The following is a 13,097-nucleotide window of genomic DNA, read 5'->3' on the forward strand; positions in this document are numbered from 1 at the left end:
CGGTCAATATTTTACTTCTAACACCTCTCCTTGTACAACATTCCCGCCCCGTGCGCCAACAAAAAAGAAAAAAAAGAAAAGAGAGAAAGACAACCCAACCAAAACAACCAAGGACAAAGCAAAGACACTATTGGACACTGTTGTTATGGCGGAATCTTCATGAAATCCATCCATCCATCGCTTTGTCAGTGTACTTAATCACTATGTATTAACAGGGTCTATACTATTGCAACAGCATTCTTTCTACGTGCTTCACATATTAGAACCAGAAGGTTCTAAAATTCACTAAAGTCTTCATCACTAGGTCCACAGTGGGACACAACTGTCTTTGAAACCTGCTGTGTCTCAGAGGTTGTGCTCTGCACTCATGTCTGTGAAGGTTCTCAGTCATCCAGGTCATCGTAGTCAAAGGAGCTTGCAAAGAAAAGCGTCTGGACTTCTTTAAGTTGCCTGAAGATGTTTCACCTCTCATCCGAGAAGCTTCTTCAGTTCTAAGGTCAAATGGCGGAGAGTCCTAGATTTAAACCCAGTGAGAATATCCCCCCAAAGAGGGACAAAAGGACCCCCTGATGATCCTCTAATCACATGAGTCAAGGTGTGAAAACGGGTGTGGGTCACAATCAGCCAGGGTTTCGGGTGAGCTCATTGTGAAACCTGGCCCCACCTTATCATGCGATTTCCTGAAGTGAGATGGCCCAGGATGTGAGTGGGCGTTAAGGAGTCTGGGGAGGGAACTCAAAACTGGATTATAGATGGCAGACAGTTGGTGTCGTAAACCACCGCCTCTGTTCTAAGATGGTCGCTCACAGTGGACATAGATGGCTTATTTCACTCCTCTTTCAAACCATCTGTCCTCTCTGTCCAACATGTGAACATTGGCATCCTCGAAAGAGTGACCTTTGTCCTTAAGATGCAGATGGACTGCTGAGTCTTGTCCTGTGGAGGTGGCTCTTCTATGTTGTGCCATGCGCTTGTGAAGTGGCTGTTTGGTCTCTCCAATGTAGAGGTCTGGGCATTCCTCGCTACACTGTACAGCATACACCACATTGTTAAGTCTGTGTTTTGGAGTTTTGTCTTTCGGGTGAACCAGTTTTTGTCTGAGCCAAAATCAGCTTTTAAGTGAAAGGATAAGACAGGTCCATTTCACTATAGATGCCATCCAGATCAAGATCAGCCAGACTCTGCAGGAACTGGAAACCCTTCTACCCTCTCCAATCTTAGAAGAGGTTTACAAGTTTGTGGACAAGGCTCAGCAGGCCCAACACTCTAAAGCAGGGGTGTCAAACTCAAATACACAGTGGGCCAAAATTCAAAACTGGAACAATGTCGCGGGCTAACATTAATATTTATTGAAAAAAAATCTTCCTCCAGATATAAGAATCAATCTTTTCTTATTGACTCAAACAAGTTTTGCTGAAAAACTGAATATGGAACAAGCAAAGCTTAATACTAAACAAAATATATATTAGCTGTATAATACCAGTAGGCCAGCTCTAATAGTAATTTGGTATGGCTTCGCGGGCCAAATGTAATTACACTGCGGGCCAAATCTGGCCCGCGGGCCAGAGTTTGACACCTATGCTCTAAAGGAAAAGAAAGACAACATAGAAAATTTCACACCTTGCTTTCAAAAACACACACTCCTCATTCTGAACCTACACAACTCAGAGAAGAAAACACACCTGAAGACAGGAGAAATGGGTAAAGATCTTTTCAGACCGGAATCTCACTGAACCTGAAAAGAGAGTATTAGCCAAAGTACTCAATTTTGCCATTTCTCCGCAACAGTTGCCCATAGTGGACCTCATCACAGCCACAGAAACTGCCATACAGATGAATAAATTATCACCGACAGAAGCAGAGCAAATCAGGATGAAAGTCTCAGCCACCCTCTCCAGTGCCAAAGTCCCTCCGTCCAACCTCACAATACAAGAAAAGTAGGCCGTCGCTTCCCTGAGCAAAGACCACAACATCACTATTTTACCAGTTGATAAGGGAAGATACACTGTGGTCCTAAACACTACAGATTACCACACAAAGATCATTACTCTCCTCAGTGACAACAATACCTACGAAGCCTTAAAGCGAGACCCCACAAGCAGCTACAAATAAAAAAGAAAAAGAAAAAAGAAAGTTATAGCTTGCCTTCAAGACCTTGAAAAGGACAAAATCATTGACTGCCTTACATATCACCACCTTTACCCAGGGGATGCCATACCCTGCTTTTACGGACTTCCTAAAATCCACAAGGAAGGTGTCCCATGTCAGTAGCATAAACTCAGCTACTTACAACATTTCAAAACACCTTGCTACCATCCTTGCACCTCTCGTGGGGAACACCCCACACCACATCAAGAACTCCACCGAATTCACCGACAAGGTCCAGAAACTTACCCTGGATCCAGATGAAACCATGGTGTCCTTTGATGTAGTCTCTCTCTTCACTTGCATACCCACCACGGAGGCAGTGTAGACTGTCAGAAAACGACTACAAAAAGACAGCTCCTTAGAAGACAGAACCAACTTCACACCCGATCAGATTTTCACACTGTTAGACCTCTGCCTTACCACAACATACTTCAAATACAATGAAGGCTTCTACAGACAAAAACGTGGCTGTGCCATGGGCTCCCCTGTGTCACCTATTGTAGCCAACCTTTACATGGAGGAATTGGAAAGGAAGGCTCTTTCAAAGGAAGAGTACCCAGCCACTGGTACAGATATGTAGACGACTCCTGGGTCAAAATCAAGACACAAGAAGTGGAATCTTTCACTGCGAACATTAACGCCTTGGATAAAAACATCAAGTTCACTAGGGAAGACACAAAGGACGACTGTTTGCCTTTCCTGGACTGCGCTGTGCACATTGAAGAGAATGGCAACCTCAACATCGAAGTTTACTGGAAGCCCACACACACGGACCAGTACCTCCTCTTTGACTCCCATCACTCTCTGGAACACAAACTTGGAGTAATTAGGACCCTACACCACCGGGCAGAACATGTTCCCTCTAAGCCTAAAGGGAAAAAGAAGGAACACACATATGTAGCACTCAAAACATGCGGTTATCCTAATTGGGCGTTCATAAAGTCAGCAAAGAGGCACAGAAAAGAAGATCAGACATCAGCGAGGGAGGATAAGAAAGACAGACGCAACAACATTGTCATCCCCTATGTAGCCGGTGTATCAGAAAAACTTAGGAGAGTTTTCTCCAAGCATGACATCCCAGTGCATTTCAGACCCAGCAACACACTCAGACAAAAACTGGTTCACCCGAAAGACAAAACTCCAAAACACAGACTTAACAATGTGCTGTATGCTGTACAGTGTAGCGAGGAATGCCCAGACCTCTACATTGGAGAGACCAAACAGCCACTTCACAAGCGCATGGCACAACACAGAAGAGCCACCTCCACAGGACAAGACTCAGCAGTCCATTTTGGATCTAAAGGATAAAGGTCACTCTTTCGAGGATGCCAATGTTCACATGTTGGACAGAGAGGACAGATGGTTTGAAAGAGGAGTGAAATAAGCCATCTATGTCCACTGTGAGCGACCATCTTTGAACAGAGACGGTGGTTTACGACACCAACTGTCTGCCATCTATAATCCAGTTTTGAGTTCCCTCCCCAGACTCCTTAACGTCCACTCACATCCTGGGCCATCTCACCTCAGGAAATCGCATGATAAGGTGGGGCTAGGTTTCACAATGAGCTCACCCGAAACCCTGGCTGATTGTGACCCACACCCGTTTTCACACCTTGACTCATGTGATTAGAGGATCATCAGGGGGTCCTTTTGTCCCTCTTTGGGGGGGTTACTCCCACTGGGTTTAAATCTAGGACTCTCCACCATTTGACCTTAGAACTGAAGAAGCTTCTCGGATGAGAGGTGAAATGTCTTCAAGCAACTTAAAGAAGTCCAGACGCCTTTCTTTGCAAGCTCCTTTGACTGCTCTGCACTCATCTCGTCAAACAAAGTTGACACCTTGTTGTGTGAATGTCACCATTCCATCAGTCTCAACCACTCAGTTGCAAACCCATCTGTACCACATTTCCTCTCCAGCAAGAAGCATCTTCAGACATTTGCTTCAGTTATTATTTGCTTCCATCTAGTGGCTCTCTTCCTGTAACCCAGCATCTACAGATAACAGAAATACATATGACTGGATGTGGGTAAGCTGTTCACGTCAGGGTCAGCTGAACAAATCTTCAGCTGTTGCTGCATTGTTTTTATTTGTCTGGGTTTTGAGTCACTGAGTCAGATTTCTCACTTTAATGTTTAAAATGCTTTTCACTCTACAGACATCTCAATATTAACTGCCAAAAGTCTATTTGATAATGTTTTTAGGTTTGTTTATTATGTAAGATGCTACTTAATAAAATGACTATACATTACATCCTTTCAAAACTGAGGCAAACAATATGCTACAAAACCATGTCTGGGTTTTGATATCCTCTCCAACCTCCACCCGGAGAGGGTAGAGTGCCCACTCTGGGTCAGGTTTGAGTTCCTGCGCAAGTAGAGGAGTTTAAGTATCTCAGGGTCTTGTTCGCGAGTGACAGGAGAAGGGAGCGGGAGATAGACAGCAGGATTGGAGAAATTGCGAATACAAGCAGCGGAAATGGGCTTCCTCCCAAGGGTAATTCAGCCATCTGGGAGGGGCTCAGAGTAGAGCCGCTGCTCCTCCACATCGGAAGGAGCCCGTTGAGGTGGTTCAGGCATCTGATAAGGATGCCTCCTGAGCTTCTCTTGAGTGAGGTGTTCTGGGTATGTCCCACCTGGAGGAGGTTCCAGGGCAGACCTAGGACAAACTGAAGAGATCATATCTCTTATTTGGCTGGCCTGGGGACACCTTGGTGCCAAATAAGCTGGAGGAGGTGGCCGGGGAGAGGGAGGTCTGGGCTTCTCTGCTTAACTTGCTGTCCCCACGACCTGGCCCCGGATAAGATGAAGAAGATGGATGGATGGATGATTTTGATATACTGAGTTAGATTTTTCATTCTCCCATTAAAAGTAATCTCAACACTGTTTGATCACATTAAACAGCCAAAAAAAGGGTCATTTTAATACAGTGCCACACCACTTTTGCTCCAGAGCTCTTGGAATACATTAAAATTGGATTTAGACGACAATAAAACAAGAAGTTAAAGAGACAAGTGAGCTATTCATAGATAAGCTGATTGTTTATTTAACGTTTAACCTCAACCGTTAAGCTATGTACAGGAGTTGCCTGATGGTCAGGTGATCAAGTTCTGCCAAGTGATCGTGGACTGCTGTTAGCTTCTTCAGCAATGTGCTAGTATTGTCTCAATTGACCGACTAACATTAGCTTTCCTGATTCTTCTTCACCACAGGGGCTTTCTTTACTTGCATCCTTGATGCACAACGCCTCTGTCAGTGCGCCCCAGGGCAGCTGTGGCTACAATGTAGCTTGCTATCGCCAGTGTGTGAATGTGTGTGTGAATGGGTGAATGACTGAATGTAGTGTAAAGCGCTTTGGGGTCCTTAAGGACTAGAAAAGCGCTATACAAATGCAGGCCATTTACCATTTATTTACTTGATCTCATACCTGAGACGAGGCAGTTGCTTTATCCTTAGCTCAGCAGATGCTCAGTTAAAATGCTGTTTTCTACCAGAGTTGGCTTATCGTGTCCATGCATCTCACTATTGTTCCCATTGTGCTGGCTGTAGTCTCTGGATCTCTTGCTTTGATTGCACCAGGTGCCAGGTACTTCTCGGTCAGTGTGGATATTGGTCGTCTGTTAATTCATAACTACTCATGGGTTTGGATGCCACAGTACACTTTTTATCAATATGTCCTGGTTCCACAAGAGGACATACTGATGAAAAGTGGCCTTGTTGAGACAGGTGATGTCCGAGCTGTTATTACTTTAGTCGTGTATCTCTTGCTCTTCCAAGGTGTGTGGGGGTGTGTGCATGTGTGTGTGTGTGTTGATTTTCCTTCTCTCAAAGTGACTTTGTTGCTCAAATGAAATATCACATAGGATCATAAATGTATTATAAATCCTACAGACTCAAGGGACACAATAATCTTATAACACTTGTTTTTAGCATGTTTTTGCCAGATAACTATTGTAGAGGTTAAAATTTAAGAGAAAAATATAAGTAGACCTTTCTTCCAAAAAGGCTAAAACAAAACTTTGACAATTGTAGATGCGTGTTGTGTACAATGCACTTTAATAAAACTAACTTAAAAGAGAGACGTGAAATGAAGATGTGATTTTCCCCAAAGGAGGAGGCTTTGATATATAATACAAGGTTAGCTAAATATGATAAACAAGGCCCAGTTTTGCAGATGATGACAGATTCACGTGCTTGCCCATCTGCAGTGGAGTTTGTTTATGTTCCAATTTTCTTTCTTCAGTCAATTGCCATGGGTAGGAAGAGGAAAACATCAGCCTTAAAGTCAGCTGTGTACACTTGAACACCACATGCAGTCTAAACTTTTTTTTCCCCATTTATACACAAACAGCCATGGAGTCCGCTCCACTTACATATCCCTCCTTTTGGGCAACACATGCACCCTTTGTTGATTTCACATTCCAGAGTGGCTTACATTTAGCTCTTAGTGCTGTATTGAAAGGATATCACACTGTAGCTCTTTTTTAACTCTAGTCTGCTAATATAAGCAAACATACAACATTGTCAAAATCTTAAGTAGTGACTCTGTGTTATTATATGTTTTCCATTTGTCTTTGTGACAGAGTTGGAGTCTTATGACACCAAAAAAATCAATCAAGATCAGCCGGTGCGCCGAAAGAAGAAAGAAAATCAATGTGGAAACTTTAGAGCAGATAAAGACAACACATCACTTACCCCAAATGCAGGATTGTCTGTCCCCTGGTCATTGAGTCCAAGCTCTATTGTTTCTTCTGTCGTGAGATGCATTGTGGAAAATCAGGCAAGGTGTTGTAAACTCCGCATAAATACAAAAACACACAAGGTGGGAGTAAATCTCTAACTGAGCACAGAAATAAAAGGGACAACATTAATAACCCATTTCCCTAGTTTCGCTAGGAATGCTGACTATCGCAGTCAGAAAGAGAACGGCTTAGTTATTTTGTAATCTCCTCTTTGGCTCTGAAAACTTTCTGGACTGCTGCTGGGTGAGTGTGAGCTCTAGTTACTCTGACTTTGGGTCATGTGCCTGCTGTTGTGTGATGATGGACCTATTGAGAATAGCGAAGCAAGTTTGTCACATGCATCTTTATTTACACATGAATCATACTGTTATCAAATATTTGCAGGTGAAATATTTAAGGAATTTAACAAAGTGGCAGATTTCAGCTTTTGATGTTCATCTTTGGATTGGATCCATGGATACCATGTTTCCACTTGACACATTACGATACCCGACACTAATTGCAACTGTATTAAAATAAATCACAAATCATTGTATTTTGCTCACTGCACTGAGGCAAAAACTTAATTTAAAAAAACTTTTGAAACTTACTGTGACGCACAATCATCTTTCCTTATAAGCAATATAATTTATTTTCTCCTAGAATTGTTTTTTTGTGGTCTATTAATTTGCAACAGCTCAGTGATAAAGAGATTGACCTCGAGTGCTATCATGAGCAAACTAGTTCAAAGACGTTACATAATTATGCATTTTACGTCCAACATGGAAAAATTAAGTGCTCACACAACAATAAAGCATTTCAGAAGCTTAAATGCAGATTTCTGTATTTCTCCTATAGAAACCTTGCCTTCTTTAACTAAACACCTTATAACTAGACTTGATTCTGCATTTCTCATTGTAACAGTGGTTAACAAATTTATTTGACCACCTCTCATAAAACAAGAAAACTTAAATGTTTTAGAAATCTATCTAAACCTTTTTTTAAACTAAAACTAATATTGTTATTTATTAGGGAAAACAATGAACTGGAAAATTAATTAATCACCCATAACATTCAACCACTAAAGTTACTTTTTTTTGTTTTTTGTTATGCAGAAGCCAGACAACACACACCATCCAGCCATCCATCCATCTTCTTCCACTTATCGGGAGCTGGGTCACGGGGGCAGCAGCCTAAGCAGAGAAACCTAGACCTCCCTCTCCCCAGCCACCTCCTCCAGCTTGTCCAGGGTAACACCAAGGGTTTCCCAGGCCAACTAAGAGATATAATTTCACCAGCGTGTCCTGGCTCTACCCTGGGGCCTCATCCCGGTGGGACATACCCGGAACAGAAGCATCCTTGTCAGATGCACGAACCTCCTCAATTGGCTCCTTTCGATGTGGCAGAGCCGCTCTAGAGTACTTTGAGCTCTACTCTGGCAGACTCCCTAATAGAGAGGCCAGCCACCCTTTGGAGAAAGCTAATTCCTGCTGCTTGTATCCATGTCACTACCCAAGGCTCGTGACCATAGATGAGCTTGGGGATGTAAATTGACTGGGAGAGGAGCTTTGCCTTTATGCTCAGCTCTCTCTTCACCACGATGGACTGGTACTATGTCTGTATCACTGCAGCCACAGCACCAGCTCTCGTCTCCCCTCACTCATGAACAAGACACCAAGATACTTAAACTCCTCCACTTGGGGCAGTAGCTCATCCCTGACCCAGAGTGGGCACACCACCCTTTTTTGGTGAGGATCTTGGCCTCAGACCTGGAGGTGCTGATTCTCATTCCGGCCGCATCACATTCGGCTGCGAACCGCTCCAGTACGAGCTGGAGTCCACCACCTGATGAAGCCAACAGAACCACATCATCCACGAAAAACTGAGAGGATATTCAGAGACTGGCCAAGTGGAAGCCTCCCACCGCCTAGAAATGCTTTAAAATTGTGCAATAAAAATTGTCACTTATTTTGTTCACAAAAGAATTGTGAACAGAATAAGTTAGTAAATTTGGGAGACAAACATCCTCTCTAATTTTACAAAACATATATTTACAGCTGGATCTGATGACCCTGCAATAAAAAATATGTGCAGGTTTCTAATTATATTGCCCAAGGGAAGCATTTAGAATATAAAATGCATCGATGTCACCACTGAACCCTGTGGAACCCTGTGACTAACTGTTGAGTGTGAGCAAGACTCTATTTACATGCATATACTGGAATCGATTAGATTGATATGATACAAACCATTGCAGTGCAGTACCAATGGTGTTTTAATCTCTGTAATAAAACTCTGTAGTATACTGTGGTCAGCAGTATTGAACGTTGGTCTAGTAGAACAACCACAGAGATGACTCCACTGCCAGAGGCCATAAGTTATCATTCATATCCTTTACTATTGCTGTTTCTGTGCTATAATATACTATAAATCCTGATTGAATAAACCATTCATTAATGTTGCTGTAATTAATGATATCTGTTGAACTGATGTGAATTTTTTTATGGTTTTTCTAATGGTTAAGATTTTGTTTTTGTTGCTAGTTAAACTTGGCTACCTAAGGTTATTCTACGGTGGCTGGGAAGTGCAAATCGCAACAAATTAAAAAACCACAACAAATTAAAAACCCCACAACAAATTACAAAAACCCACAACAAATTACAAAAACCCACAACAAATTACAAAAACCCACAACAAATTAAAAAACCCCACAACAAATTACAAAAACCCACAACAAATTAAAAAAAACCCACAACAATTTACAAAAACCGACAGCAAATTAAAAATCCTTGACGGAAAGGGATTGTCTGAAATACCAGAAGTGACGCAACGATTAGCCTAATCCGGTTGTTCAGTGATGACGCGACGAATCCTACTTCCGGGCCTAATATGGCTTTTGTGTTGTTAACATGTTTAATGCTATGTATTTTCTTGTATTTGATCTCAAAAAGCTCCTTAGGATGTAACTACAACCCAGCCCATGCAGCAGTATATGAATGACTAACTTCGTATTATGGATGGATTATCTCAGTTGTTCTCCTGGCTGAAGTTTGGTCCTTTTACAGCAGGGGTGTCAAACTCAAATACACAGTGGGCCAAAATTCAAAACTGGAACAAAGTCGCGGGCTAACGTTAATATTTACTGAAAAAAAATCTTCCTCTAGATATAAGAATGAATCTTTTCTTATGGACTCAAACAAGTTTTGCTGAAAAACTGAATATGGAACAAGCAAAGCTTAATACTAAACAATATATGTATTAGCTCTATAATACCAGTAGGCCAGCTCCAATAGTAATTTGGTATGGCTTCTTGGGCCAAATGTAATTAGGCTGCGGGCCAGATTTGGCCCGCGGGCCAGAGTTTGGCACCTATGTTTTACAGCCTCCTGCCATGCGATTACATTTGTTCCTGACCACCAAGAACACTCACGTTAACTGTTATCGAGTGGAAAAAAAGTTAGCCTGTTTATATTATGCTAACATAGCTGTGTCGCTAGCGGTCACGTAGCACATCATTATATACCAGCTAGCCCAACTTCAGTAACCCTACAAACGTCACTGCTGTTTAGTTTTCTGTCTTCATTAATTTGTTTCCAAAACCCCGCAGTCAGGACATGCTATATTGCAGAGGTGTGGACTCGAGTCACATGACTTGGACTCGAGTCAGACTCGAGTCATTAATTTTATGACTTTAGACTTGACTTGAAAAAATTTTCTAAGACTTGTGACTTGACTTGGACTTTTACACCAATGACCTGGGACTTGAATTGGACTTGAACCGGTTTACTTGAAAAGACTTGATATTTCACCCCAAATATAAAATTTAACATGCATATTATATAGAGATTGAAAATGTGACGTCATTCAGGGGTAAAACCACAAAGGATTCTGGGAACTCGTGGCAAGAGGTATTAGCGCACGCAGGCTTTCAATTGAAATCAGTCACACAGCGATAAAAAGAAACACAAAAATGTCAAGAAGCTGTTGTATTATTAACTGCAATAGCCGGTCGCATGACAGCCACGGGAAGCCGACGGGTAAAGAGATCGGTTGTTATCGGATTACGTCGTTGAAGAGAAATTGTTCGAGCCATGTTTCCGAAGTAACAAAGAGGCGACGGATGGCCTGGATTGCAGCCATTCAAAGACAAAATATAACGTCCCAGAACACTCCAGCTCACAGGTTAGTCTGCTCCAAGCATTCCCACAAAGGTCAGAGTTTTGTAGTAGTTAATACGTCATTTTTCTTAACATAATTGGTGATATAGGTTACAAGCAAGTCTGGCGCTGAACAGAAATTGTCACGCTATGCTCCTTTATTTATTGTGCATAAATAGTGAATTGTCCTGACACAATATTGTGTTTCGCTTCTGTTATTACCATGGTACATTGACAAAAACATATACTTTTATTCACAGGGTAAAACAGGTTTTTGTATCACCAATTGCCCAGTGCGATTACAGCATACAATATTATTGTCACTGCTACATTTCAGTAATGCGAACCAGAAATTATTTCCACTACTAATTAATTACCATTGAGCTCAAAGGTTATATTAATAAACGGTTAACGAATGTGTATTTATGACGACGATTTGTGAGACTGGTAAACTTATGATAGGTACGATGGTCTTTCGTTCTACACTGTGCATTTCAAGGTCCTGTACCCATCTGTCGGTAAACTGTACCTGGGCTTGTTGCAGTGACCTGAAGTTACTAAACTTCATGAGTGTATGCACTCACTCCAAGAACCGTATGATTATAAATATGCATATAAATATGCTACGATGAGATAGCTGACTTCATCTAACTAGCAAATGTTGTCCAGGCTACGTTGGTGATGCAGTTTTTTTAATGTATATGATATTTTTGTCAAGCGATTTTAAAGCCAGTCCTACAACCGCATCCAAGAATAACATGCAGCTTATCTCAGAACCGTCGGTGAAAATTATTCTAGGAGCTAGGTTTAATTGAGCTGCATTTTATAGAGGTGCAATTTCACAATTTGTGTATATTTTCTACGTTCACTATTTCGTCATGTGTTGAGAAAAACACAGATTTAAAAATTACATGGTCTAATATTTACATTTAGCATATAACTGCAACATTATTTTTTCGTTTTTTTTTAAAGACTCGAAACGACTTGAAATTCAAAATTTCAGACTTGTGACTTTACTCGGACTTTTACACCAGTGACTTGAGACTCGACTCTGACTTGCCTGACATTACTTGAGACTTGACTTTTGACTTGTGGATAAAGACTTGAGACTTACTTGAGACTTGCAAAACAATGACTTGGTCCCACCTCTGCTATATTGTATTTAGATAGAAGCTAGCGAGCTAACTCCCTGCTAACTTCTAACTCTGTTAAATGTCATAAATTCCATTTTCATGGATGCCTGGATGCTAAACTCAATTGTTACACCTGGTAGAGCAGAACGCTGATCATTTTATTAAAGATGAAAGACTTTAGACAGTTTTTCAACTCTCAGTAATGCCATAGTGATCATTTGATATATGGACCTGCAGCGGAGTTTAGGTCCAGACACGGCTAGTGACGTCAGACTGAACAACCGGATTGGGCTTTTGGAGCGTGATGTCACGAGAGGGGGCGTGGCCATGATTTTTGTTTGAGGCGCTATGTTTCTGGGCCAAACAAAGCGCTCCTAAAAGCAGTCAGTGATCACTGTTGGCCTCCCTCTGCTTTTATCACCACTAATCATTTGAAAGCTCAGTTTTTAAAACCTTACGATGTAGCTACAGCCCAGCCTATGCAGCAGTATATGAATGACTAATCCTATACATCCTTGTGGATGAATTATCTCAGTTGCTCTCCTGGCTGAAGTTTGGTCCTTTTACAGCAACCTGCCATGAGATTACAGTGGGGCAAAAATGTATTTAGTCAGCCACCGATTGTGCAAGTTCTCCCACTTAAAATGATGACAGAGGTCAGTAATTTGCACCAGAGGTACACTTCAACTGTGAGAGACAGAATGTGAAAAAAAAAATCCATGAATCCACATGGTAGGATTTGTAAAGAATTTATTCGTAAATTAGGGTGGAAAATAAGTATTTGGTCACCTCAAACAAGGAAAATCTCTGGCTCTCACAGACCTGTAACGTCTTCTGTAAGAAGCTTTTCTGTCCCCCACTCGTTACCTGTATGAATGGCACCTGTTTGAGCTCATCATCTGTATAAAAGACACCTGTCCACAGCCTCAAACAGTCAGACT

At 41.7% G+C, this 13,097-nt stretch overlaps 1 protein-coding gene across 1 annotated transcript in view; it reads right to left on the bottom strand.

Moving 5' to 3' along the window:
• LOC146570163 (solute carrier family 23 member 2) overlaps window positions 1–7,135 on the bottom strand; it is a 64,309-nt gene extending 57,174 nt beyond the window's left edge. The window contains exon 1 of the mRNA XM_085283024.1: window positions 6,841–7,135. Within this exon, the coding sequence (XP_085139150.1) occupies window positions 6,841–6,912 (72 nt within the window). The 5' untranslated portion in view covers window positions 6,913–7,135. The remainder of the gene's footprint in view (window positions 1–6,840) is intronic.
• Window positions 7,136–13,097: the final 5,962 nt, after the last annotated feature.

Source organism: Mchenga conophoros, linkage group LG7, assembly GCF_057382185.1.
Source record: "Mchenga conophoros isolate Kocher_MC1m ecotype Shallow Benthic linkage group LG7, M_conophoros_male_GT1.1, whole genome shotgun sequence".
Taxonomy (NCBI): Eukaryota; Metazoa; Chordata; class Actinopteri; order Cichliformes; family Cichlidae; genus Mchenga; species Mchenga conophoros.